This window comes from Candoia aspera, chromosome 2 (genome assembly GCF_035149785.1).
Source record: "Candoia aspera isolate rCanAsp1 chromosome 2, rCanAsp1.hap2, whole genome shotgun sequence".
In the NCBI taxonomy this organism is placed as follows: Eukaryota; Metazoa; Chordata; class Lepidosauria; order Squamata; family Boidae; genus Candoia; species Candoia aspera.
The window spans coordinates 78,641,540-78,667,997 of record NC_086154.1 but is presented as its reverse complement, the minus strand read 5'-3'; the positions used below and the strand labels follow the sequence as shown (position 1 = coordinate 78,667,997).

The 26,458-nt window shown below is 40.3% G+C and overlaps 1 protein-coding gene across 2 annotated transcripts in view; it reads left to right on the top strand.

The window, feature by feature from the left end:
* Window positions 1-19,151: 19,151 nt before the first annotated feature.
* The window catches only part of JADE2 (jade family PHD finger 2), a 228,710-nt gene continuing 221,403 nt past the window's right edge, over window positions 19,152-26,458 (top strand). Inside the window, exon 1 of one of the 2 annotated variants that reach the window (XM_063292296.1) lies at window positions 19,152-19,743. Coding sequence is in view for 1 of the 2 variants with exons in the window: in XM_063292294.1 (XP_063148364.1) it covers window positions 19,993-20,007 (15 nt within the window). In the remaining variant the exon portion in view is untranslated. Of the gene's footprint in view, window positions 19,744-19,768; window positions 20,008-26,458 lie in introns of those variants that run through there. The other variant, XM_063292294.1, reaches the window with a different exon arrangement.

Genomic DNA, 26,458 nt, shown 5'->3' with positions numbered 1-26,458 from the left:
TGGACATCTTGGGGGCAGTAACACCATGCATGTTACAACATCATAGCACAAATGACTCAAATTGTGTAATTTGTGTCAGTCAAAATGCAACTTACACAAATTACATGATTATCATTATCTGAATTACTACAGATAGAGTCTAATCTTGGTTGTCTGCTTATGATTTATTACAGCACAATAATAATAATAACAAGACTGCATATTTGGATTTTTACCTTAAACTAAAATTGCTAATTTTACTACTAAAATTAGCATTATATGCAAACATATTTGAGATATGTGCCTTTCCAGTAAACTCTGAAAATTAAATTGACATACAAAAAGGTAGTCTTTTTGCAAGTGAATGTCTCCTATTGGGTGGGGCTGAGAGTTTGGCTTACTACTGCTAATGAGGAAGTGTTTTCACCTGGATTGTGTACTGTTCTTGATTGATTGTTTATGTGCCATCAGGTCAGTGTTGACTTTTAGCAACTACACAGATCGACCTTCTCCAGGATGATCTATTCCCAGCCTGGCCCTTCCAACAATGCAACCATCATTGCTATAACCGAGTCCATCCACCCTGCTGCTGGTCATCCTTTTTTCTTTCTTTCTCATGTTCTTTCCTAGTATTATGGTCTTCTCAAGGGAGCTAGCTTTTTGCACAATGTGCCCAAAATATGATAATTTGAGCATGGTCATTTGTTCCTCAAGTGAGAACTCTGGATTGATATTTTCTATGATCCATTTGCTTATTTTCTTGGCTATCCATGGCATTCTCAGGAATCTTCTCTAACACCAAAGTTCAAAAGTATAAAAACTCTTTCTGTCCTGCTTTTTCAAAGTCCAACTTTTGCTTCCATAGAGCACCAAAGTGAAAAACATTGTCTGCATGATTCTGAACTTTGTAAGTATAGAAACATCACTGCATCTGAATCCTTTTTTCAAGGCCTTCATTGCTGCCCTACCAAATGCTAGTCAGTGACATATTTCTTGACTGCTGGTTCCTTTCCTCTTGATAGTTTATCCTAAAGGCAAAAGCTGTCCTTATACTGAGAAGCCAGTTTGGTGTAGTGGTTAAGATACCAGGCTAGAAACTGGGAGACCATGAGTCCTAGTTCTGCCTTAGGCACAAAGTCAGCTGGGTGAACTTGGGCCAATCACTTTCTCTCAGCCTTGGGAAGGAGGCAATGGCAAACCACTTATGAAAAACCTTTCCAAGAAAACGGCAGGGACTTGTCCAGGCGATCTCTGAAAATTGGACACGAATGAATGGGGAGAAAAAATCCTTATACCAATAACACAGTCAGTCTGATTTTTATGTGCTCCATCTGGTGATGTCCATGTATATAGGTGTTGTTTTGCTGTTTGAAGAATATGTTAGCAATAATGACATCATTGGATTGGCAGAAATTGATAAGTCGTTCTCCTGCTTCATTTCAATTTCTAGGCCATACAGTCCAACTATATTTTCCTTCTTACATTTCCAACCAGTATTCCAGTCTCCAAATACATACAGTACATCTTGCTTGCATGTTCTGTTGACTTCAGATTGAACTCGGACATAAACTCATCTACCTTCTCTCCTGCAGCAGTGGTTAGAGCATGGACTTGGATAACCATGATATTAAAGTGTTGTCCATAAAATCTATCTGATATTATTTGGTCACTGCCTACATTGTACCCAAATACTGTCTTTGCTATATCCTTCCTGACTATCAAAGCAATGCCTTCTTTGTTTTTCATGTTCTGAGTAATAAAACAGTATGATTTTCTGACTGAAAGTGTCCAATTCCAGTCCATTTCAGTTTGCTGATTCTTAAGATGTCTATGTGTAGTTGATTCACTTTATCTTTCCCATTCATGCTTCTTATATTCCATGTTCCCTCTGTAATTCTGTCTTGGCCATTTTGGATTTTCTTTTCCTACAGGATGACATCTAGATGTTTCAAAGACTTTAATCAAGCCATGTAATAAACATCATTAGCACTCCAGTCTATTCTCAGTTCTTCCTCAGTAACATGTTGAATACTATCTGTCTTGAGAGGTTCATCATCTGGCACTATATCATCGATCACTTTACATTGTCTATCCATGTGGCTTTCTTGGTAAAATACAGGAATGGTTTACTATTGTCTTCTCCTGTGCTGTATGAAATGATGCCTTTGCCATTTCACTAAAGTGATCATCTGCCTCCAGCATCTTCCTATGTCGCTGCTGCCCAGTATAGGAGCCTGCTTGCTTTAGCTGGGCAGCTGGGATGACCTTCATGCCTTGGGTGGCTCTGCTGGGAATATATACTTGTGGCATACATGCCCAATGTTCTTTATTCATCCCTCCCACAAAACCCCCCTCCCACCATGAGGAAACAACACAGCAGGACTGCGGGGAGGGGGGTTGGTGGGTGGAATTCTGCTCTTACCTGTCCATTATTCTGGTGAATACTAAATTTTATTGTTAAGTAGCCTTATTTTTTTTTAAAAAGATCCTATCTTGCAAAGTGAATAAAATCTGACAAGAATAATGTTCCACAGGAGGGAATAAATGGCAAATACCTTTGACTTTCAACCCTGCAGTGTTTTGTCAGAATAAACAGTGTTTGCCTTTTTCAGAGAAGGAACTCAGTTCCTATCTTCCAGTGGGAGGAAAAATGCTAAGTGTTTTTCTGACATACACTCTCAGAAAACATGTATTGGATCTGGGTTTCTAAGGGTAGCTTTTACACACACAGCATCTATTGACTTTCCTTTAAACCAGTCTGCAAGCAAATACAAATTCTGTATTGTCTCTCCTGTATGTAGCTGAATCCACAGGGTCTTGGAGGAGAGGCCATTAGAAGAAGGACCAATCTGCTTGGCTGCTAGAAAAGAGAACTTCAGTGCTACTACAGGAGAGGGTCAGAATCCTGTATTGCAGCTCCAGTAGGTTTGTGACTCAAGGGGCAAATAGGGTTGATTTTATAACAGTGCGCTGGCTCTGCAGCCTAACAAATTGCTTGTCCAGGAAGCTGTGTAATATTCTTTCTCCCAGCCTGATTGCCTGTTTGCCTCCATACTGACAGCCCTAACATGCAGTTTGATGTTCTGTCCCACTGCTCCTACCTTAATGGCAATATCAGTGGGAGGAAGATGAAATTGCACCAGGTTTCCGGTGCAAAATGTGGTAGCCAGTCTGATGAACTGATTGCTGATTATTCCATTGTGAAAGGATTTCCACGCATTACCAGATATTTTGAACCTCCTCCTTCCACATGAACCTTTCAATTAAATAAAATGTCTTAGTCCCTGCCTTATTTGGTAATCTGGGCAACTGCAGGACCAAGGCCCATTCCTGGGATGGCATCCTGCTTTTGAAATTCTCTCCCTGACTATTCTTGCTTCGTGTTTCTGGTACCATTTCTGAAGCTCTGTACGAGAACTGCAAGGTTATCCCAAGGCTGAATCATGTCACGATCTTCTTGTTGCTTTCATCTGTTTACCTGCTTTATTGCTTTCTCTTTTTTCACCATTCTTTAATTTTGTTTGTTGGCTTTGTCACATTTTTTTTTAATTGCAGACTTATTATGATTCTGTTTTGTAAGCTGCCTTAGGTGATTTTTTTTAAGGTCGAAGAATGGCTATTTCAAAATGCTTAGTAAATAACAATTAATTGGTAAATAAAACTCAAATTTCAAAGCTTCATCAGTGAAAACACTTTGAGAAGCAGTACACTCATAAATCATAGCCATGCCCGTGCTCTTGTCAGTGCTGACTGACATACAAGTGTCATGTGCATGCGCTGCTCCATCTGTGTAGATACTATATAGCATTGTTCTTGATGACAGCAATGGCTCAAAAACCTGCTGCAGACATAGTGCAATTGCATCTGTGGCACCCCTGAAGAGATATATGCTCAAACTAAAGAGAAGTAAGTACGGTTATCTTTGAATAACTGCAGGGACTTGTCCAGGCAGTCTCCAAGAATCGGACACGACTGAACAGATAAAAAAAAGAACAGGGACAGATATCCATATAATTCTCTTGTAATGGTTGGAAGTGGTTTGCTCCACTTCTTCTAGGGTTTTTTAAACTTTTTGCTCTCAGAACCCCTTCTCCCTTTTAAAAATTATGGAGGACCCCAAATGAACTTTTGTTTTTATGGGCTATATTTATCAATATTTACTGTATTAAAAATTAAATTGATGCATTTGTACAATATTCATTTATTGAATCCTGTAAAAATAAAAATATTAAACCCATTAGATATTAACATAAATGAGATATTTTTTCATGAAAAAACCTTTATTTTTAACCAATAAAAAAATAAGAATGAGAAGAGTGACATTGTTTTACATTTCTGCAAATATCTTCAATATCTGACAAACAATTTTGATTTTGCAGACTCCTGAGAGGGTCTTGGGGGATTCCCAGGGGTCCTTGAACCACACTTTAAGAAACACTGTTCTAGGGGTTTGTTTTGATTTTCTCAGTCTAATTTAAGCACTGGACTTCCCAGATGGTCCCTGATCAGGGTGCCAACCTATAACTCTGCTGTAAGTGCTCTTCTGGAGCAAAACTGGAGGCAGGAAATTTACGGATGCCTTGAGTTCTTGGAGGAAAGGCAGGATATAACTCTAACAAATAAATGATATATATTAAATGACATTTAAGAAATCTGAATGCTGGATTCTCAAAGTTCTAAAGTGGTACCAGGGTTGGATATTTCACAGGATCTCTTGAAATGCAATTCTACTAGAAATATGCTGGTCTTAAAATACAATGATTTTGTATTTATGTATTAGATTTATATCCTGACTTTCATTTGGGAGCTGATGGGAATGAATATAGAATTCCCTCCTCCCGTTTTTCTCCACAGCTACAAGCTGTGAGGTACATTAGGCTGAGAGAAAGTGACTGGCCCAAAGTCACTTAGTGAGCTCCCACAGCTAAGGATGAACTTAACACTTATTCCAACACCTTAATTATAATAATGTAAGTTTTGCTGGTCCACAATGGAAGCAAAAACCAAGACTGGTAGTTAGACAATAGCTGTTTTATATTAGCTAAATATATAGAACTTAACTGGTAAGATCTTGAGATCTCCATATCTCTTTTTTATGGAAGAGAGCTTGCTCATATTTTGGGATCCAAGCAGTGATTCCGGAAATAAAAACAAACACATCATATATAGTGTTATAAAACAGTATAATGCTGAAATGATGGGACTGCCCCCCCACAACCCCACTTTGCCTTCTGAACAGAGCCTGGAGGTACTGTATATAGAAATTGCCATTTGTTCAGGACAGTGCCAACCAGCAGTAACTCAGAACAGAGGCAATACAGGTAGGATAGGGATAGGCAGTGGGGGCTCCAGATTTCAGGCCAGCAGTTTTCTGCCAACTCAAGGATGGGTGGGTAGCATTTCCATTCAGCATTGAGGAAAGCTCCTAAGATAGGAAAAGATCCAGAGTAGAAAAGTATGAATAAACTATGTACTGTACTAAAAATATTTTTAAAGTCTTCATTTTTACCAGGAATAACACACTATTACCTATGAGGAAACTGTTGTCTCATCCCTGCTATTACAGCACCAACCTCATCCCTGCTATTACAGCATCCCAGGTGCCTCATTGTGGGATCCAACAAGGAGACAGGGAGTCTTGCAGTGGCTTACAGAAAGCACATTTACTGCCATGAAGCATCCCGACAGAGAAAGCTCTCCATAGAGCCCCAGCATGTTCAGCCGTCTCAGCTCTCTGACAGACAGGTTGCTGCGGCCTGTTTTGTCTGGTGTTGGTGGGGACCAGGGCAGGAGATCCATGTGCCAATGCTCCTCAGCTTACGTTGTGCTCTGGTTTTAGGAATTCCACTGCCAACATATATCTTTTTCTTCTTTAGCAAGATAAAGAAGCATTTTGTTGGCTGTTAACACTCTCCTCCCCTAAGTACCTATCACACTCATAAGGCCATGTTTCCACTGTGACTCACTATATTTATCAGACTGTTTTTTCCTCCAAGGAAAAGAGGATCTCAGACCGTCCTTTCTAAGTACCAAAATTATTTATCCAAATTCTAAACTGTCCCATCTCCAAAAAACTACTCTGGGCAGCTTCACAAAATTAAATAAAATAAATTAAAAACAGAAAAAAAGCCAACATGATATAAAAAAGCACAATTGCCCTGAGGGAAAAATGAAAAAAGCAATCCCCCACATCGCCCCTAACCTAGAGGGGGCCAACCGGGCCCTGAAACCCAAGGTCTGGGGGAAGAGCCATGTTCTTAGGGTTCTCTTGAAGGCAGGAAGGTTGGAGACCAAGCGAATTTCTAGGGGATACAATACCCTAAGGGGCAGGTATTGCAATAGAGAAGCCTTGCTTCCTGGATCCCACTAGATGGCATTGCTTATTGATGACACCTGAAGCAAGCCAACTCTGTCTCATGGTTATTTGTGGGACATCCTCTCCCTGAGGGTATTTGCCCATTCCACTAGATCAGATAGAGTGGGCACACCCTAGCCGCTTCCCTTAAATGTTGCCATCTAGTGGGACGTAGAAAGAGTACCTTTTCCATAGCAGACCATGCCTATGGAACACCATTTCCCTTGAGATCTGGCAGGCCCCCACCCTCTTAATTTTCCAAAAAGCCATGAAGAACAGCTTTCCCCCCAGGCAGTAGGATAGTAAGTTTGGAGCCCAAGGATCGTATGGGCGAAGGAGTGTAGCTGATGGATTGGGTGCCTAGTTTTTCTTGATTATTATTATTATTATTTGGAGGGAGGGTTGTATTTTGGATTTTGAATGCTCTCTGCATCTCTGAACTATATTAATAAAAACCCATTTCTCGTGTATTTATTATGGAATACACAATCTATGCAACTTCTTCAGAATCAGATATCTTGAGGCTGGCAGGCCACCCCTTTCAATATTTACAGAGATCAGTATTTGTTGTAATGGCAACAACAAAAATCATAATAAGAATTTGAAGACATGGCAATATTTTTTCACTGTACAAACTCTACTAGAATGTCTTTTTATCAGTGCAACAGGAGACTATTCAAGTGTCATTATTTGACAGATACATCATTTTATACAACTGCAATTTGCAATGCATATATTTTTAATGGCACTTTTAAGCCAAATTAAATTCTCCCAAAATGCGGCACTCATAGAAAACAAATGATTCTTCCTGCAATTTGTTGCTCACATTAAAAAAAAGAGAAGATAACAGCTCCAATCCTGACATGCGATAAATTATGTACTTGCATTTTTGTAAGTTTTTCCCTGGAGACTGAGAGAATTTAAAACTGTATTTTTCTTCAAAATCCAAAGAGAGATGTTGTGGAAATTGTCTAAGTGCTTTATACACTGAGCATCCAAAGGAAATCTACATAAAATGTTGGATTTCTGCCTTTTGAATAAATTAACATTTCCTAACCAATAGTTCTTAGAACTCTTAAGATTGGATGAAACTGCATGCATTGTGGCATCTCACTATTGTGGTAGGATTTTCTGGAATGCACTCTCATAATATTTAATAGTGTACTCTGGAATTTCAACAGAAAAAAGTTGAGATTAGCTGTTCTGGGGTGGTATGATAATTGTCTGACAGGGAAATCTGTGCTCCAACTTGTCCTCTTGACACTATTTTTCTTCAAAAGTCTGTATTTGTATTGCTGATGTAGGGAATCATGGTTTTTATGCATGTACATTCTGGTCCAATGTGTTATGTAAGTATGGCACTATTGGCTTTACTGGTGGTCCTCTGTTAGGATAAGGGACAGGGTGAGTTTTCTGTAGGCCTTATGGAACTGATTAGAAGGGATTGTGATCAAGTTCACTGATAAATTCAGTTTATGAAATTAGTTAAGTAGTAAGCAAATCCTTATTGGCATGACAGGAGAGAGCTCTACTCTTCTGCTCTGATCTCTGTTTTTCCAAAGAGATTGGTGGAGATGATTGATAGACAGACAGACAGAACCTCGAAGCAAACCTGTGAACCTTCAAAGATACAAACATGGACTAAACAAAGAAACAAAAATTGAACATAGAGTAAATAGAGCCTGCAACTGTAGTGCAGTTCATTTACTATAAAAGTCCTACTTAGATCAGCAGGAAAGGCCCTTCTGAAGATAGCTGTACTGATGGAGGTTTGACTGCTGCATGGGAAAGGGCCTTATCTGGTGTTACTCCCAGGCTACAGAATGTACTCCCTAGGGAATTGCATTTGGCCCTCACCCCTCTCATATTTAGGAAGTTGTAAGCACACATGCTTTCCACCAAGCTTTTCATTGTTAACTTCTTTATTTTTACCTGGATTTTAATTGTAATACCGTTGTTTTGTTTATATTTTGTATTCTTTTTCTTTTTAAACCATCTAGATGGATAGAAGGAAAGGTGAGGTATAAATCTAATAATAAGTTCAATCCATCAATCAATCAATCAATCAATCATGGACATTCGAGTGCCTAGTTTTCTGCTGGAATTCTGAGGTGTAGGCCTCATGCTCATGTTACAAAAACATTGCACTGGACTGTTTGCCATGTGCCAGTTGAACAGCAACTGGGTTTAGGGACATACTGCCAATCCTGTGCCTTACACATGGAGAGAGATTTAGATCAGAACAGGACTATCATAGTGTAGTGGCTAGAGTTCTGTGTTTGGATGTAGAAGAAACAATTTCAAAGCTTACAATATATAAAAAGCATATACTTTCAAATCTAGCATACTTTAGTGGAATCTTGTGGGGCTAAAACATGGTTCTGTGGTCTTTGAGGAAGGATGTGACTCATTACAAATGCAATAAACAAACCATGTTGGTGCCTGAATTGAACCAGAGGACACCTTAGAAAGGTAGATCAGATATTAAAATGTGGCCTAGAACTTAACTTCATGATCAACAGCTTTAGGCCAATCCCATAACTTTATGAGAGAGAGAGAGAGAAAAAAAAACTTCTGCAGGAAGCTGCATGATTATGACAAAACTAAAATGAGCACAACTAATTTTATAGCTGTACCTGATACACCTTTCTTTTCTTCTGGTAAATATCCTGTGACTTGACCTGAATTGTACCATTGTGGCAGTAGAAATATGCAGTGTCAGGAATAGCTGTAGCAAAGTGATAAAGCATAAATTTTGAAATAAAATATCCCAGGCATTCAATGCCTGCATCTCCAATAGATCTGGGAAAGATTCTTGTTGAAATCCTGGAGTTCTTCTGTCAATTGTTATAAACTAGACTGAGCTAAATGCACCAATGTTCTGGCTCCATATAATGCAATATTCTATAGCCCTAAGCTAATGAAATACTTCAACATATGTAAATAGCTTTTCTGTGCTGGAAAGATGGCAGAAAGATGTCATGACTGATGGTAGTCCTCTGCAAGGCATCCTCTGAGGTCTTGTTAGGCCTACCAGAACCATTATGTCCTATAAAATTATTCATTTGGAAGAAGGGTACAATATGGCACTGATTTTGTCCCAGTGACAAGAAGCAGGATACATCCACACAAGCTGTTTCTTAAGATTTTCCTGGTTGTTGATCTTAGAGAGGTTTGAATTATATAGGCTTAAGTCCACCTGAGCAAAGCTGGATGCAAATTTTATCCTCCAGGATGCCACGAGACATTTTGTGCTGCTCTAGTATTTCTTTCTTATATTTTACCATGCTTCTGAGTTAGTATTCACCAATGAGTCTAGAAATGGCATTGTGGGGCTTTCCTTTCCTTTCCTTCCCTTCCTTCCTACAATCCATGCAGTATCTGAACTCTTAAGAATTAGTTAATACTAGCACATTCCCTGGAAGAATTATCTGTAATTAAGTTGGAACAAAACATTAGCATAAGCCATGCATATTAAATTGGGACAATAGACCATCCTGGAATGACAGGAGATGAACTTTTGGATACATTCAAAAGTTCAGTGTTGCTATAAAGGTCTGTTCTAGTAAAAGAAAGATGAAATTGCTAATTTTGATGTAAGTGGAAGCATCATTACACACTCATATAAACTATTTGTCACTGAAATATTTGCATACTTTAGCGTGACTACTTTTTAAAAAATGTTCTTGGCTAGGTGGTAGAAATGTTAAGTAATTTCTTCACTCTTCTAAGACATTTGTCTTCAAAAGCATCTTTTGTATCTAAGTAAAGAAAGAGTCTGTGAGTAATGAATGGAAAGAATGACAATGGGGAAAATCTTATATGCCAGCAGAAAGCTCTTTTAATAAGTAAATGACCTGCAAAAATTCAAGGAATGCTGTAGGTTAACATAACTGCAAACTTTTGTTAGGGTTGTTGACAAAAATTAGCATTTTCTTTAATGTGAAGCTTTTAACCACCTTTGCTTCTACATCTCTCCCTTTTTTGATAATTTCTTTAAAAATAGAATTGTCAACTTCTCTGTGACAGGAAAATAGTTTCTACAGTATTTTGTTGCACCTTCATCTGGTTCACCCAGACAAGTTGAAATAAAAATGAACACATCACACTGGGGCTAAAGTTACATCCTAGCCAGGCTATCATATCTTCAGTATTTATTTATTTATTATTTATAAATTTATACACTGCCTATCTCACTATAAAAGTGACTCTCAGTGGCTTACAAATAAAAAAGTCATAAAAAACCATTATAAAAATACAAAAAATACAAGAGAGAGAAGATAAAGGAAGAAAACTAAAAGGTATTATGTGTTAATGTAGCCCACATGAATGTTTTGGGAAGAAGCTAACCCTGTGATTCTTGCCTATCATGCAGGCATATTCTCTGTTTATAAAACAGAAGAACATTCGCAAATAAGTTTGTGCCCTTTCCTGTTCCATGAATAAAAGGTGACTAGATTTTTCTTCAACTTTAGTGATGGGACAGGCAGCAGGCTAATTTATAAGGCACAGAACAGGCCATATCTGGCACACAGCTGTCTTCTCTGACTTCAGCTGCCTCTTGCTCTGCCTAATGACAGGACTGGCCCTTGCACTGAACCTAAGTTAGGCCCAGTTTTGAAGTGGACGGCTATGCTTAATATAGCTGTGGTAGTTAAAGTGTTGGATTGTTCAACCACTAAGTTAGCCTGATTTTGAACCAGCCACTGTCCCTCAACCCACCTACCTCACAAGGCTGTTGCAGAGAGGACAAAATAAAGGGAAACCTCCATCATGTGTACTAGTTTGAACTCTTAGAAGGAAGATGGGGTAAAAATGTAATAATAAATAAATGAAATATCTGGGGAGAAAGTAGGAGAAGAACAATAAGTGGGTAAGATCTTCTTGTTACCATGTTGTGTAATGTTTATACAGGACTTCTGAACACATCCATGGCACTCAAGCAAAGACAGAACATTCTTTTCCCCCAGTCCCTCAATCATGCCTAAACAATAACATTTTTGGTGCCCACAGGATCATCCTTTGGCTTCATCCTTTCCTTCTTTACTCCTCAATAAGATCATTCTGTTTCTCAGTTTTTAAAGGGGCTTCTGCTGTTACTGTCAACTATGTAGATGCGACACAGAAAACTTCTATGCCAGTAAATTGTTTGAGTATTTGACCCCAAAATATGAAAGCTGACATGGTTTGTTTTTCTGTCTCCCAAAATGTGTTTGCTTATAGGTATTAATAGTTAACAAAATTTGTTGCAAGAAATTGGCCTGAAATAGTTTCTAATATTATTTAGGTATTCTGTTTCAAAGCTAGTCCATATTACAGTGTTCTGAGATAGGAGAGAGAGAGAGAGAGAGAGAGAGAGAGAGAGAGAGAGAGAGAGAGAGAGAGATGTACGTTTAACATTGAAATGATGAACATGACAGGGAGAGAGAGATACTGTAGATATAATCAAAGAAGCAAAAATTGGGATCAACACACGATCAAACCTTCAGCAGCCTCAATCTGAGTTATGTTTATGGAAGAATTTAAAAATGTGTCTTTCTTAGAAAGCCATCTTTGGTTACTAATTTAAAAATGTACAGTGTACAAATCTAATAAACGATCAACTCTTTGTTATATAACATCTGGTAATTCCAATAGTATCTTCATCATGCAAAGGCTACATTTCGTGCAGATAAGTGAACACAAAAAGGAGTATGGATTTAATAAATGACAATGAAACAAAAACAGCATGGGCTTCATCTCCCGAAATTATATTTCTTCCAATTGCAAAACTGTTTTTGCCTTTCTGACTTAGTATATAGAGAAGTCCTTTACAATTCCCAGTGAAGTCTGCACACCTCTGTTGCCTTCTACTATACTATGTAACAGAAACATCTTCCAGATGATAAAGTTGATGAACTTAGAAGGGCTAAAGAAAAAGCTAACCAGTGGCTGCCTATGTGTGACCCAGTTATTATTCCAGACAGTCTAATTAACACTCCTTCCCAGGTAAGTAAAAAGTTTATTGTTAGCATTTATATTCTGAACATGTAAGAGTCAGTGTTTGCAAGAGAACAGGAATAATAAAGTAAATGGGTAAGTTGGATCTGAACAATGTCCAGAAGCCTGTGGATAGCTCTCATAGCTATGGGGGCATGGACTTCCAATCAGGCAGACTTGTTTTTCTAAAGGATTCCATGTAAAAGGAAAAATTAGGGTAAGCTGTCACATATCAGGTTAAACCTCCAGCCACCTCTTTGTCTGCCCATCTGGAAAGTCCTTATCTCTTCTGCCAAGGACCTTTCCTTTTGCCCAGCTCCAGAAAAACGGGGGTTTTCCTGCCCAAAGCCCAGAAACACAGAACTTAACCTAGTGAAGATCCTTGAAATAAAAGGGATAGTTGTATAATCATGCAGTTAAGTTTTCACAGGAAATTCTCTTTATAAATAATATAGCCAAATTTCAGGATATTAAAAATGGTTACAAGAGGAAGAAATTGCATTTTGACGACACAATTATGCATGCACACCTCATTTCTAGGGGGTCAGAAGTTTCAGGGTTATCAGTGCTTACCTAGATTCAGTTTCTTTGACAAGATGTCTCTGAAGATTTAAGGTGTTTATGAACACATACATACAGACGGAATGTATGATGAGTTTCGGAACAATCCTTGTCCAGAAAATATTTCTGTTTCCAAACATCATAACTGTTGTGCTGTTTCATAGAGAATCTCTGCCCCTTGTGCTTTTCCAGCAGATACTGAGACTAAAGAAAGGAGAGGCAAGGCTTTGATCCTGGGACAGGAAAAGGAGAAGGGGGAAAAAAAAAAGAAGACCGGTCTTTCTGTCCATCACTGGGTATTCCAGTCCTTGACCAGAATGCTAATGACCACTGCTTTCCTTCTTGAGACACTATATAGATTCACCCATTTCACTAAACTGTAATGTGTTTTGTTTTTGGCTTAGTGTGATATGTGAACCCAGCTATTAGGGCTTAGCATTTTGTGTGAAACAGGCCTTTGTGGCTTACTTAACAAACCATAAATTAAAACTTTTGACACAGCATGATATATGAATCCTATAACTGAAACCGAATTGTGGGTTTGTTAGGTTTTAAAAGGCACTCACTCAGGTCACTCACTTAACTCAGAGAAATATTAGATGAATCAAGGAATTAGGAAAGATTTACAAAGAGAAAAGTATGTTCTAGTAAGTCATCTTGAGACCTTCTCCTGAAACTATAACAGTAAATATAGGCATCTGAGAAAGGGTTAAGAAATGCATTTTTATTCCACTTTATATCCTTTCTGTATGAGGTTTCATTTTGTATTTACTATTTATATCTCTTCAGTGAACATATTTTGCACGCAAATACAGTACCATGTCACAGATCTTATTAATCAATTATTTTTACAGGATGTGTGTGTGAATGCATACTGGTCTGGGATGTGATGGGATGGCCCCTCTGTCTCCCTCAAGTGGGGTCCCTAAATCCTTCCCCCACAATTCCTACTGTGCCTTCCCACACTTCTGGGGAGAACCTACTTGGTATGCTACAACCAACCACTTTTTGTTAAAAAAAATGCTGGCATTAAATTACTCATGAGTAGGTAAAGCAGTGACTTTCTCCCCCATTTTCCTTTCTTTTAGTAGCTTAAGGAAATGGGGGGGGGGAATGGGAGGAGAAATGCATATACTAAGATTAAAATGATTTCAGAATGAAAGGACTGATTCAGTAAGAGTGCAAGTCTTTATTATAATCTTGTATCAAGATTTAGAAACTAAAAGGGAGTTGAAAGCCAAAAAGAGAAAGGGAATGAAGAAAGTAACAATGATTTCTGCAGGGTTAATCTAGAGAACTCCTCTCAGACAGAAATATGTGTGCATCGATGCATGCGCGCGCACACGCATGCACACACACACACAAAACACAGGAAGAACCGGTAGAACAAAATATAATAGAGGCACATAGCACAAATAATTTTCCAAAAATAAAATTCAGATCTGACTCCACTGTAAAATTAAACCCACAAGTAGCTGTACTATTACTTAAATTGCTATATTTTCCCTAAATATCTAATCCCAGATTGTTCAGGATTGGGGCTGTGTTTACCTGTGTTTACCTGTTTGACGTCCTCCTGTGGACAGGAGTAGCAAAAAGACAAAAACAAAACAAAGATGGAGTTGCCCCCCCCTTTTTTTTAAATCACCTGAGAGAGGAATCTTCCTGTACCTGGTTGGCTCTTTAGGGTTTGTCTTGGCCCATGTTGGGGTAGACCAGGTCAGGAAACAGACCGCACAGGAAAACTCTAGTCTATATTTTATTGAGATAGTCTGTTGTAACAGAATCTTGCAAGCCTGATTGTGCTTTACCTCCCCTCCCTCTTATATCCTAGTGCAGTATTTCTCAAACTTGGCAACTTGAAGATGTGTGGACTTCAACTCCCAGAATTTCCCAACCAGCATAGCATAGCATAGTTGACTGAGGGATTCTGGGAGTTGAAATTCACACATCTTCAAGTTGCCAAGGTTGAGACACACTGTCCTAGAGAATCAGGGAGGAGCCTGCCCGAGTCTCTTCCGGATACTATCTTGTCTCCCAGGAGTTAATGAATGTTTCAGCCCTGTTTTTTTTATATAATGGTTCTTGCCTATCTCCCTCAAGATCATCTCCCTGATTTTCTACACCCACTATCTGTCATGAGTAAGGATGGCGAGCAGGGGGCTCCCATCCAGGCTGTAAAGCGCATGCGTAGCACTGAGGAATTAGGTAGCCATTCCAAGAGACACAGATCGGGCCCGCCTTAACCTTTGGGGTTTATATGTCTGGGTTTTTCCCACGCTTCTTCAGTTTGTTAGGATTTTCTTGTTATGTAGCAGCAATAAAACACTAGAGACCTGTTCCTTGTCTCAGCGTGGTTCCTGGCTGTTAGGACACTATCTAGATTGACAGGTCAGATTTGACTAACAGATCAGATTTAGATTTTCCTTTAATTCTTCCAATGTCTGCAACCTTGAAGATGGGATTTCTCCCTCCTTACTCCATGAGGCATATGTTTACTGTGGCCGTACAACTGCGTGCATCTGTAATATCTGTTTGATTTATCAGTTACAAATATATCCTACTATAAGGCTCAAAACAGTAGTACAAGGGACTTTCCAGTTGGGCAATCATTCAGAAACTAACAAGTTATCTTCATCACAGCAATATAGCTGGGTTAAGCGCCTTTAGACTGGAGTGAAGAAACATTATTTGTGATCCAGCTACACCAGTGGTTCATGTCTTTTGGTCTGCAGCTGGCAGTCTGCTGCCACTGAATCCAATGTTGCACTAACTTTGGGTAACAAAGGTTAAAAGGTGGGGTTGAGAGAGGGAATCTTAGTCCACGTCCTGAATATCAGCTGCATCCCCATCAGGAGCAGATGACATCTTCGTTTGAATTAACTGGATACACTGAATGAACTTCTTAAAGAATTTATCTATTGATGTTGGAAATTTATTTATTTATTTTATATCCCGCCTTTATTATTTTTTTATAAATAACTCAAGGCGGGGAACATACCTAATACTCCTTCCTCCTCCTATTTTCCCCACAACAACAACCATGTCAGGTGAGTTGGGCTGAGAGAGAGTGACTGGCCCAAGGTCACTCAGCCGGCTTTCACGACCATATTCTGTTACTTGAGGCCTATCCAGTTTGGTTTTGATCCAACACACGTGTTCTGTTGTTGCCTGACAGGTGTGACAGTAAAAGCTATCTTTCATATATGTACGTATATATGACAGACGCCTTGATTCTGACCATTTCTAAGAGTGAAACTTTATAGTTGTAGTTCTAGGTCAGTGTTTCTGTTGTTGCCTGACAGGTGTGACAGTAAAAGCTATCTTTCATATATGTACGTATATATGACAGTCGCCTTGATTCTGACCATTTCTAAGAGTGAAACTTTATAGTTGTAGTTCTAGGTCAGTGTTTCTGTTGTTGCCTGACAGGTGTGACAGTAAAAGCTATCTTTCATATATGTACGTATATATGACAGTCGCCTTGATTCTGACCATTTCTAAGAGTGAAACTTTATAGTTGTAGTTCTAGGTCAGTGTTTCTCAATCATGACTGGCTGGGGAGTTCCGAGAGTTGAAGTCCACACATCTTAAAGTTGCCCAGGTTGAGAAATACTGTTCTAGATGATATGCAGTAACATTGCCTACTCTATTATCAGACTTCTGTATTACGGATTTAATAATATATTTAATAATAACATTGAATAATATATTGCTTTATTATTGCTTTTTATGTATTTCACTTGCAGTATTGGGTGGACCTATTTCAGAAAGAATCTACCTGACTGATAAACTATTTATCCTTAGTAAAAATAAGGCATCCTAATTCAAATGAAGTAGGGAGTCAGAGTAAAATATAGACGTTTATTCTCTGGATAACTTCCCGGGATATGCAAAACATATATGCAGCAACCAAACTAGCCTTCCCCAAGCAATTGTCCTCAGGAACTGTTTCACTATAGCTCCCATTGTCCTTACTCAAGATAGCTGGTTGAACGATGGGAGTGGCAGACCACTGTATTGGAAAATATGACTGGGGAAGCCTGAACTGATGATGATGATGATGATGATGATGTGCCATCAAGTCATTTTCAAGTCCGAGCGACCCATCTAATCTATGCATGCAGCACATTGACTGAACAAGAAACATGGCAACGTGCTACACTTGATTATTTCCTCAATATACTACTTGAGGGCAACCTATGTTTAGGATTTGGACCTAGAAAGTCCAAAGTAATCTCCAAATATAGTGTAAGTTTAAATTAGGTTAAACTATTTTCCCTATTCTTATGATCTCCAAATATGTTAGATTACAATTCCCATCACCTTCAGCCAGCAAGCTGTCCTTTAGACATTCTGAGGCATCATCACGTAGTTTAAATATGTGCTTCAATACCTATGGTCAGGAGTGTCCACAGGAAGGGGGTCAAAAAAGCCAAGATAGTGGCCATAACCATGTGATCAAAGCACCACCCCCTTTTTACATATGTCATGATGCACATAAAAAAAGGTGGGCCTTTGATCCCAAGGTAATGGATGCCACATTGACTTTTTTGACCCTCTTCCTGCAGATACTCCTGCCAATAGATACTATTGGTGTGAGAGGTATTATCCTGCAACCCCATAACATCAGTTTTTAGGAGAGAAAACTGCACTCAATTAAAACAAAAACCTAGTGTGGTTAATATAATTTCTGATAGCAATACAGTAAGGATCTTTATCTGCTTAGTTCTCACAATGTGACTCCAATTTTACTGTTGAGGAGGGAGCAAAGGCCAAGAGACAGGAGGACTAGCAGGGAAGTTTCTAGCTGAAATGAACCCAAATTGCAAATAGTAACCCTACAGTCAAAACTGCAAGAGCCGTGGTATGCGTTTGTGTGATCTTCCTTAGCCAGAAAACATGCCAATTGGTATAGTGAAGAATGGTAGCAATGATAACTCTTGAATCCAGAACCTGAGCAGCAGTACCAGCTCCGAAGAAAGTTCTCCCTGTGATTGAAGGAATGGGGCCGCTAAAATAAAGGCTAACAAGTTCCTGGACTGCGGGTGCAAGGATGCATCCAGCGGAGATAGATTCATGTCTGGAGTGGGCGGGAGCTGGTCAGGTAGGCGTCCTGCCCCACTATTTCCTCCTGCGTGAAATAATAACCCTTCTTCTAGAAATAGGTGCCTGCCGAAAGCAGGCAGCGGTGGGTGTGGCCAGCTGGATGTTGGAGCAGCTCTCGGCTGCCGCTACCACCACAGAGAAACAGACAAACACCCTTCCAGCCACGGATTGAAGTGCATTGTTTGTGCATCACAAGGTCAAGTTGAGAACTAGAAGAGGGCGGCACTGGGTCCTTTTCTTCCTGTGCAAACGGCGCAAAGTTCGTTCCTTCGCCGCTTTCAAGAAGCCTTGTGATAAGGGAAGAGGGAAGAGAGGACTGCCGGGAACGAAGCAGCCCGGCTTCATGGGACGAAATGTGGAGGGGGGGGAGCGACATTGCTCCGTTCTTTTCTCCTGCTTGGCACTGCTCCTAAAAAGGAGCAAGTGCTGAAAGCAAGCTTCATCTCGGCCCAAAGTAATCCGAGGAACCATTTCAATTACAAATAACCGTTCGCCTTGCCGCCGAATAACTTTATGACCCGCAGAAGAACAGTCTTGTTCCGAGCTACATTTGCCCCGGCACTTTGCCCCTGCCCTCTCCTCGTGCACTTCTACTCAATGCAATCGCCCCGCCCCCCACGCGCGGTTTTCGGTCCGAGGGTCTTTTCCCCTCTTTTTTTCCTTCTTTCTCCCCACCCCCCTCACTCCTGCACTCGCCCTTTCTGCTTTGCACCTCATCTGTTATTTGTAAGAAACGTCTTTTTGACGCAGGAAGAAATGGCAAATTTGAAGTACGTCATTAATATGGCGCCAAAAGATTTTGTTAAGTATAAGCTTATTTTTTGTAAGGTTGCAGCAGCAGGGTAGCATACGCCTTTGCACAGCTTTGAGGAGGTGAAAGCGCTCGCGGCGGGGGGAGAAGAGATGGGGGTGTGCGTATGAAAAGCGGAGGAAGCGAAGAAAGTGCTACAGCTCTGTGATCTGTGCGTGCACTGCCGCCACTGTTGTGAGCGCGCGAGGCTGAAGATCGTTGCGAAAGTGACCTGAGCAGGCTTGGAGGGAGAGCGCGAGGGAAAGCGAGTCCGCCTGTGCAACCCGACCCTTTTCCAGCTGCCCAGGGCACCAGAGAGACAAGATATGGGGACTCAGCGCATCGGAGGGGGGTGAAAACGGGGGAGGGGAGGGGAGGGGTGGGCGAAGAGTGCTCCGGGGTGGGAGGCAACACATGCCGAGCACAATCAGGGATGGGACCCACGTCTGCAGCTGCACCTGGACCTGCTGCTCGTCAGGAAGAAACAACAAGCAAGAAAAGAAATTGAGAGAAGGGGGGCGAGGGGTGAACTCGCCAGCATCAGTCTAATTTATATACTCCTTCAGAAAAGTCCCTTCTTCGCCAGCGAGGGATTAATAGAAAAGCCTAGACGCAGACGTTCGGGCAATTGCACAAAGATCCGGAAAGAAGTCTAAAAATTAAAAAAGAAACAAACACGCACGCAGGGCTTGCTGGATTTTGCACAGAGCGGCCATCTCAGCTGGAAGCAATTCTTTGGATATTTTTTTTTAAATGCATCTACGGAGTTACTTTGTATCTACTCCTGAAAGGAGGGTATCATTTTCGGATCATACGCGGGGGTAGTTCTCCCCCTCCGTAATGGTACCGGATTAATCGTTGCAAAGGGAGATTCCATAAGCGGTTCCATTTCTGGAGCATCTCTGTCCACACCTCTCTTGTAACCCGACGGACATTCTCAACTCTTGGAGGACGCTCTTTCCCAGCCAAGGTAAAAGGGTGGAGGATTGCTCCATTTTTTCCCCCGGTTTTTGCAGCTCCTCTCTATTCTCCCCCTTTCCTCCTTGCATTTGTTTTACTGCTCCCTGACTGTACTGCCTGCAAAGGAAGGGGGGATGTGCAGCGTTTTTAGAGATTGATTGCGCATGTTGGTCAGTCATGTTTTAAAAGGGAGGCGGCAGGAATGTAAACAACAACTTTTTAAAGGAACGGAAGCCTCGGGAAACGATTCCTCGGATTAATGACTGCGGCAGAGGTAACCCCAGAAGGTCTTAAGGGGGTGAGTGGGAGAAGGGACTCAAGACAGTTTAAGAGCAACGGGGGGGAGGAGATGATCGAGAGGAAAAATAAGGTCTCGGAATATGAACCCAGGAGAGGGGGGTGGAGGATAAAACAATGTGCGTTGCGAGTGGGAAATTACGTGGGGGGTGCGTGTCAAGTCTGTGCAAAAGGGGCTCGCGCGGCAATTAGGAGTCGCGAGTTTCATTTTTGTTCAGACGCAGCACGTTTTGGAGCATTTGCCTGTCTTGAAGCTGGTGCACCCACATGATCGGCTCCTCTCACGTGCTGAGGTTGTGGGGTTCCTGCCAGCTCCTGCAACAGACATAAACAATGCGCCCAGGAGGCAGGCGGAGGAGAAGCAGCGCCGTCCTTGGCCAGGGTGGGAGAGCCCCGCGGGGCTTTGAATGGCATCAGCTTCTCTGGGGCGCTGATGGCTTTTGCAGCCGCTCCGTAACCTAGCGAGGGGTGGCTGGCTGCGTGGGGAGGTAGGGAGGGAGGACGAGAGTCCCGCCGCTGGGGGACTCGGAGAGATTCAGGAATGGAAATGTACAGGCAACGGCTGCAATTGAGCTGCGCGGTGGGGATGAGGACTGTAGGGGGCGTGGCTGTTGTTTACCTTCTCAAACTCTGCCTGCTTCCAACGGGCTGCTCGGGGGCGTCTCGTCTTTTGCATCTCTGCCACTGGATCACTCCCGCCCCTCTCTACGCCCGCCCGCGGATACGCGGGCTGCTCTTTCCTCCCCTCTCGGAGGCGTTTTCTTCCACCCGGTTCGCCTCCCCCTTCCCTGCATTCCCTCACAGGCTTGCACTTTGCCTGTGGTAGGCATTCCTTCCGAAAGCGTCTCCTCTTTTCTGTTCTGCTGCTCGTCTTCTGCAGCCATCCCTCTCTCCTCCTCTCCCCTTCCCGCCGTTTCTTTTTCGGCAGCCTTTTTCTTCAGGCCCCCTGCTGCTTTTAAAAAGAGGAGATGGTGCCTTTTTAAAAGGCTTAAACTTGCCTGCAAGTCCTAGGTCCTGCCCTCGGAGCCCCCTCCCCCCAACCACACTTCCCACGTGGGCTGGCTGAAGGATGGTGAGAGTGAAGTATTATGTGTGCGTTACAGCCGAAATTCCTTTTCCTCTGTTTTTAGTATAATTCGGGATGGGGGTTGTTCTTCCTCCTCCCTCCTCATACCTCTTTTTCTGCCATAGGGGATACCTATACCTCCTTCACAAATTCTGGGCACTTTTCTGGACATACTGTTTTGGAGAACTGGTGTTACTTGTTGGGAAAATACCTTCAGTCTTCGGAGCATTGAATTCCATGTGGAAATAAAGGATTAGAATCGTAACTCAGAAGGTAGAAGAGGCTCCCAGTTGTCCCATACCCTCATCTGCACCTCCCCCAATATACATTTTCCATTTTATAATTCCCAATCAGATTGGTCCAAATGGAACTGCTTTTTAAGAGTAGTATTCCTTCCTCTCAGCAAAACCCACCTGCTTATCCAGTTTATCATTTGGTAACCTTGTCTCTTCTTTCCACTATTTCTTTCTGTTCTGCCCCCCACAACTCTTTGTCTCAACTTCTTTTCACCTGGTTTCTTGTCCTCTCCTAATTTTCAAACCTTCCATCCAGAGACCTTTACTGGCCTTTTTCTACCCTTCTATCCAATTCTCCCTTCTCTCTCTTTTGTAACCATTCAGACTTGTTTTTAAATCTCATGGAAATACATTCTTATTTGGTCCTGTCTTCCCCAGTGGGACTGATTTCTAGTCCCTGATGCTCCAGTAATACCTTCTACTGTACTGTAGTGCAATAGATTCTAGAGCAGCATGCTTGCACTCACTGGGCATCCCTGCCTATTCTTAATGGCCCCAGTCTCTTGTTCACCACTCACTGACACATTTTTTGCCTCTTTTCAAGGAACTATGAATACTTGAATGGGAGTACAACATGTGATTTCCAAAATTGCTTAGTGGATTGTTTCATTGTCCAAAAACTCTTCTAAAATAACATCTTTATCCTTGTCTGTTTCTCTCTGAGCTAGTTTTCCTTGGGTATCTTATCTTTTCTCTGCCATAGCACTGGTCCCTCATTCCTCAGGATGATATTGTATTATCTCTGCTTTTCCCAAGCACTGTTTTCATTTCAGTATTTCACTTGGCTGCATTTTTCCTTCCTTACCTCAGCGTTTAATTAATAAAACAACACATATTTTTACTGGAAAAGAATCACAGTACCCAGAAACTTTTTTTAACATGTCTTTGTATTATTATTATTATTATTATTATTATTATTATTATTATTATTCTGTTGGGGACTTCAGTGATCTCTCTAAAGTATGAATTAATCTCTTTACTTTCTACTCTTGAAGTTTTGAAGATATTGTACAGCAAATATCCATATTTGATTAATTTATTAATGTTAAGAGCTGATTATTATTTATTATAGAGAATTTTTAATCTAATTACCTTTTAAAGCAGCACAACTCTATATTGAAATTAGCCTATGAAAACTGCATTTGAAGTTTGAGTTTGTGGAGGTTGAATATGTCCTTAATCAGAATAAAAAACAATTGAACTTTGAATGTACTCTATTAATAAATGCTCTGAATCTTATGCATAGTAGCTTTTGATTAGCAAAAAGATAGTTGGCTACTCCTTCAGAAGTCATTAAATATAATGCCTGTTGAAAAATCACACCAGACCAAACTTGACAGTTGAGGCTTTGTTTCTCAATAGAATACAGTACCAGTTTGCTCAGTTTCTCATTGGCACTAATGATTCTTGACCTTTAAACACTTGCTGGGTATTCAGGTGAAAGCATAAGTGAGACTGAATGGAAAAGTTTGTAGGGATGTTAGTTTTGCTCTTCTGTAAGAAAAATCAGCTTGAACTTTGATTTACCATTTATACAATAATGAGAAGAGCTACACCTGTTGAAACTGTCTACATCCCTATGAAAAATATAGAAGATATGCCTCCTTTTGACTTCGTTCATCTTAATCCACAATACCTCTTGAAGTTCTTGTTAATTGGTATTGCATGTCTCTTGGAAATTAAAAGTTGACTTTAGTTTCTGCTTTAACCTTTCTGGTATGAAGTTAAAATGAATGAAATAGGAACCTGATACAGGTATTCCTTTGGCAGCAACCCACATTTGTCACTTAAATTTCTAGTCTTAACATTGAATAATTTAAACAAAGAAAACCAAATTGGGATATTTTGACAATGAGAGGTTGATATAATTATCTTAGTATATATCAATTTTCTTTTTTCAGAATTTTTTTAGTTTTTTTTTAAAGAATAATATGCTTCTAGCATCATCTCACAAGCTTTTTAGATATCCTTAGAAAATAAAAAAAATGATGGATGGGTGTAACTTAGTACTTAGTTTGGAACTGAGCTTATGTGCCCAGAAAAACAAAAATAAATTACAGTGAAGTGGTAGAGCACATCCTGAAAGATTAAGAGGGATAGCAGTTGACATATATTGATACTGCACACCTTGTCCATCAAAGCCATTTGGCTATGATACATGCTGACCTGTCCAACAATGTTGCCTGTCCCTGAGTCAAGATACATAACCAACATAAATAGCAATCTGACACTTGTAGAGCAATTGCATAAATACTGAGAATAGGAAGTTACTAGTAGTAGTAATAGGAAGTTACTACTAGTAGTACTGTGCTTCAGTTAACCTTTAGGAATGGATGGCTTGTTCAACTAAAAGTTGTATACAGAAGCAGAAATTAATTTTTGCCGATTGCTAATAGTGCAGTCAACAACCATCTTTGAAAATCTTCACTGAATAACAGGAAAGTTGCACCCTTGGTAATAAATGTAAGAATCCACAATCTGAGTACCTTGATCCTCCTATGGCTACCAGTCATCTTCCAAAATGGCATGGTTGAATTCTGTATAGGTGAGCTAAGCTTATAGTTATATTTATTCATTCCTTTTTTTAATTTAAACATTACTCTGTTAATAATGGTTTTATTTCTCCCCACATCTCGATAATTTATTTTTTTATTTTCAAATTTCTATTACTGCCCATCTCCCCCAAAAAGGGGGACTCTGGGCAGTTTACAGTAAACACAATAATAATTGTTTTTACATATTAACATGAGGTAATCAAAGAATTAAGAAAAATGTTAAAAAATGGAAAAGAGAAATTAGAATCATAAATATGAGTAATAAAAATGTCTGCTAGGTACAGAAAATGGCAATGCTGTTGAAGTCGCCAAGTCAGTTTGTTTTAAATTTCAGAGAGATTAAAACAGAACTCCACAACTTGGCGCCCTCTAGATACAATGAGAGAATTCCCCCCAAAGCCATACTGATTGGAAATTCTGGAAGTTACAATCCTAACACATCTGGAGGATGCCAGGTTGGGGAAACCTAGATTAGAAGTTGTTCTTAGAACTGAAACACTGAGCATCACTAAAGCACTATAAAAAATCATAGCAATCAACATGCATTAACCCCTCAATAAAAACAAAGCATGCTATTGCTAGGTCTTATAATGTCTGAATCCATTAAACCTGAGCTGAGCAATGTGTCATCATCCAGATGTTATTACATTCTTAATTCCCATCCATATTCAACATAGCTGAATATAGGGACATAGTGGTTGTAACATCTTTGATTGACTGTGTGTGATAGAAAGTGTCCCTGAAGTGGGTGGGTGATGTGGTGGATTTCAGCGCTGCCCTTGATTCTCAGGAAGGAGGCAGCGCATTCCAAGGAGATAAGGGGACTCACAGTCGGGACAACATTGGTGGGAAAGTTACAAAGTTCAGGATGGCCCGACCCTAGAGTTTCCCTGGTTATTTCCCCTTAGGTTAGTTAGGGTAACTTTAGTCTGGCAAGATTCTGTCTGTACGGTGAGAGCAAATAAAGAACTGGAGTTTGGAATACACTGACTCGTGTTCTTGGGCTGGCCCTGACACTATATGTGACCAGTGACCGTATAGATAGATTTTCTCCATGACAATCCATCCCTATGACTGGTCTTTCAGATGCACTCATTGCCCCTGTAACTGAGTCCATCCCCTTGCTGCTGGTCATCCTTTTCTTCTCTTTCCTTCTACCTTTCCCAGCATTAGAGTCTTCTCCAGAGAGCTGGGTCTTTGCATAACATGTTTGAAGTAGGATAATTTGAGCCTGGTCATCTGGTTGTAACATCTGGAAAGTGCTATATTGTGCATTCATATATTACTCTTTTATAGTTTTCCCTGAGATGGTTTGGTAAATGAAAGCAAATCCATCCAGCAGCTGCTCTTTAGTTAGCAAAAACTCCTGATTTTAGATGGAAGCTGCATGACTGCTGGGATGAACAAGGGAAGTTCTAGAAGGAGATTATAGACTACTGAATGATGTCAAACAATATCTCTCAGAATGACATTTTCATCCTATGATTCTTCTTTATTTATGTAAAGATTTATATGCTTCCTTTCAGGCATTGAAATCTCAGGGTAGCTTTGGAAACCATAAAACAAATCCAACAATGATAAAAACATAAATATAATTGCACAAAATAATACAGCAGAACACTATAAAATGAAACTACAAAAACCACTGGAGTATAATAAAAACCACCAGATTAAAACCAACTGGCTGACAGGCTAGAAAAATAAGCAATTAAAAAATCTTAATGTGACCCTGAAATCAGGCTGGCCAATTCTCACACTAAACCTACCTGGGAAGACCAATCCAAATGCAGGCGCCACAATGGAAAAGACCCTCCAGTTACTGCCTTTCTATGTTCAGCAAAGAGCACTTGAAAAAGGTTCTGAGATGGCAAACGTAGCTTTGGGGAAGGCTCATGTGAGCCGGCCATCATGTCATTTGTGGCTGAAAAGGTCAACCCTGGCACTGCTAGTTTTGTTCAGAAACTGACCTGAAGTTCAAGGCATGGCAAGATGTACTTCTTACTGCTAGATCTAGAAGTTTTGACCCAATTTGCAGTTTTCCACTTATATTTTGAACTCACCTTTAGGAAACATTTCCAGAGCAGCTCCACATCCAGAGCATTGCAGCAGTCCAGAAATAACTGGTCAGTCAATCTTGGGAACAATTGGAATTCCCAAACTGCAAGCTTACCTCTTCAAAACAATAGCAATCATAATTATTTAACCAATGAGATTCCATCTTACCAATTAAATGAAGGGAGAGCAATGTGTGGTCTTCCAGAAGCTACTTCCAGCAGTGCTCTGTTACTGGCCACACAGACTGGGGTTCCTTGGAATAGTAACAGCTCATCAACATTCAGAGGCTATGTACTGTCTACTCTGAGTTGTATATATAATCAACTTTTGGAAATTAAATTTACTTATTTATCAAACTTTATCACCGCCCGTCTCCCTCCCAAGGATGGACTCTGGGCGGTTTACAATAAAAAAATCAGAAACATTTATAAATACGATGAATACAATAAAAATAAA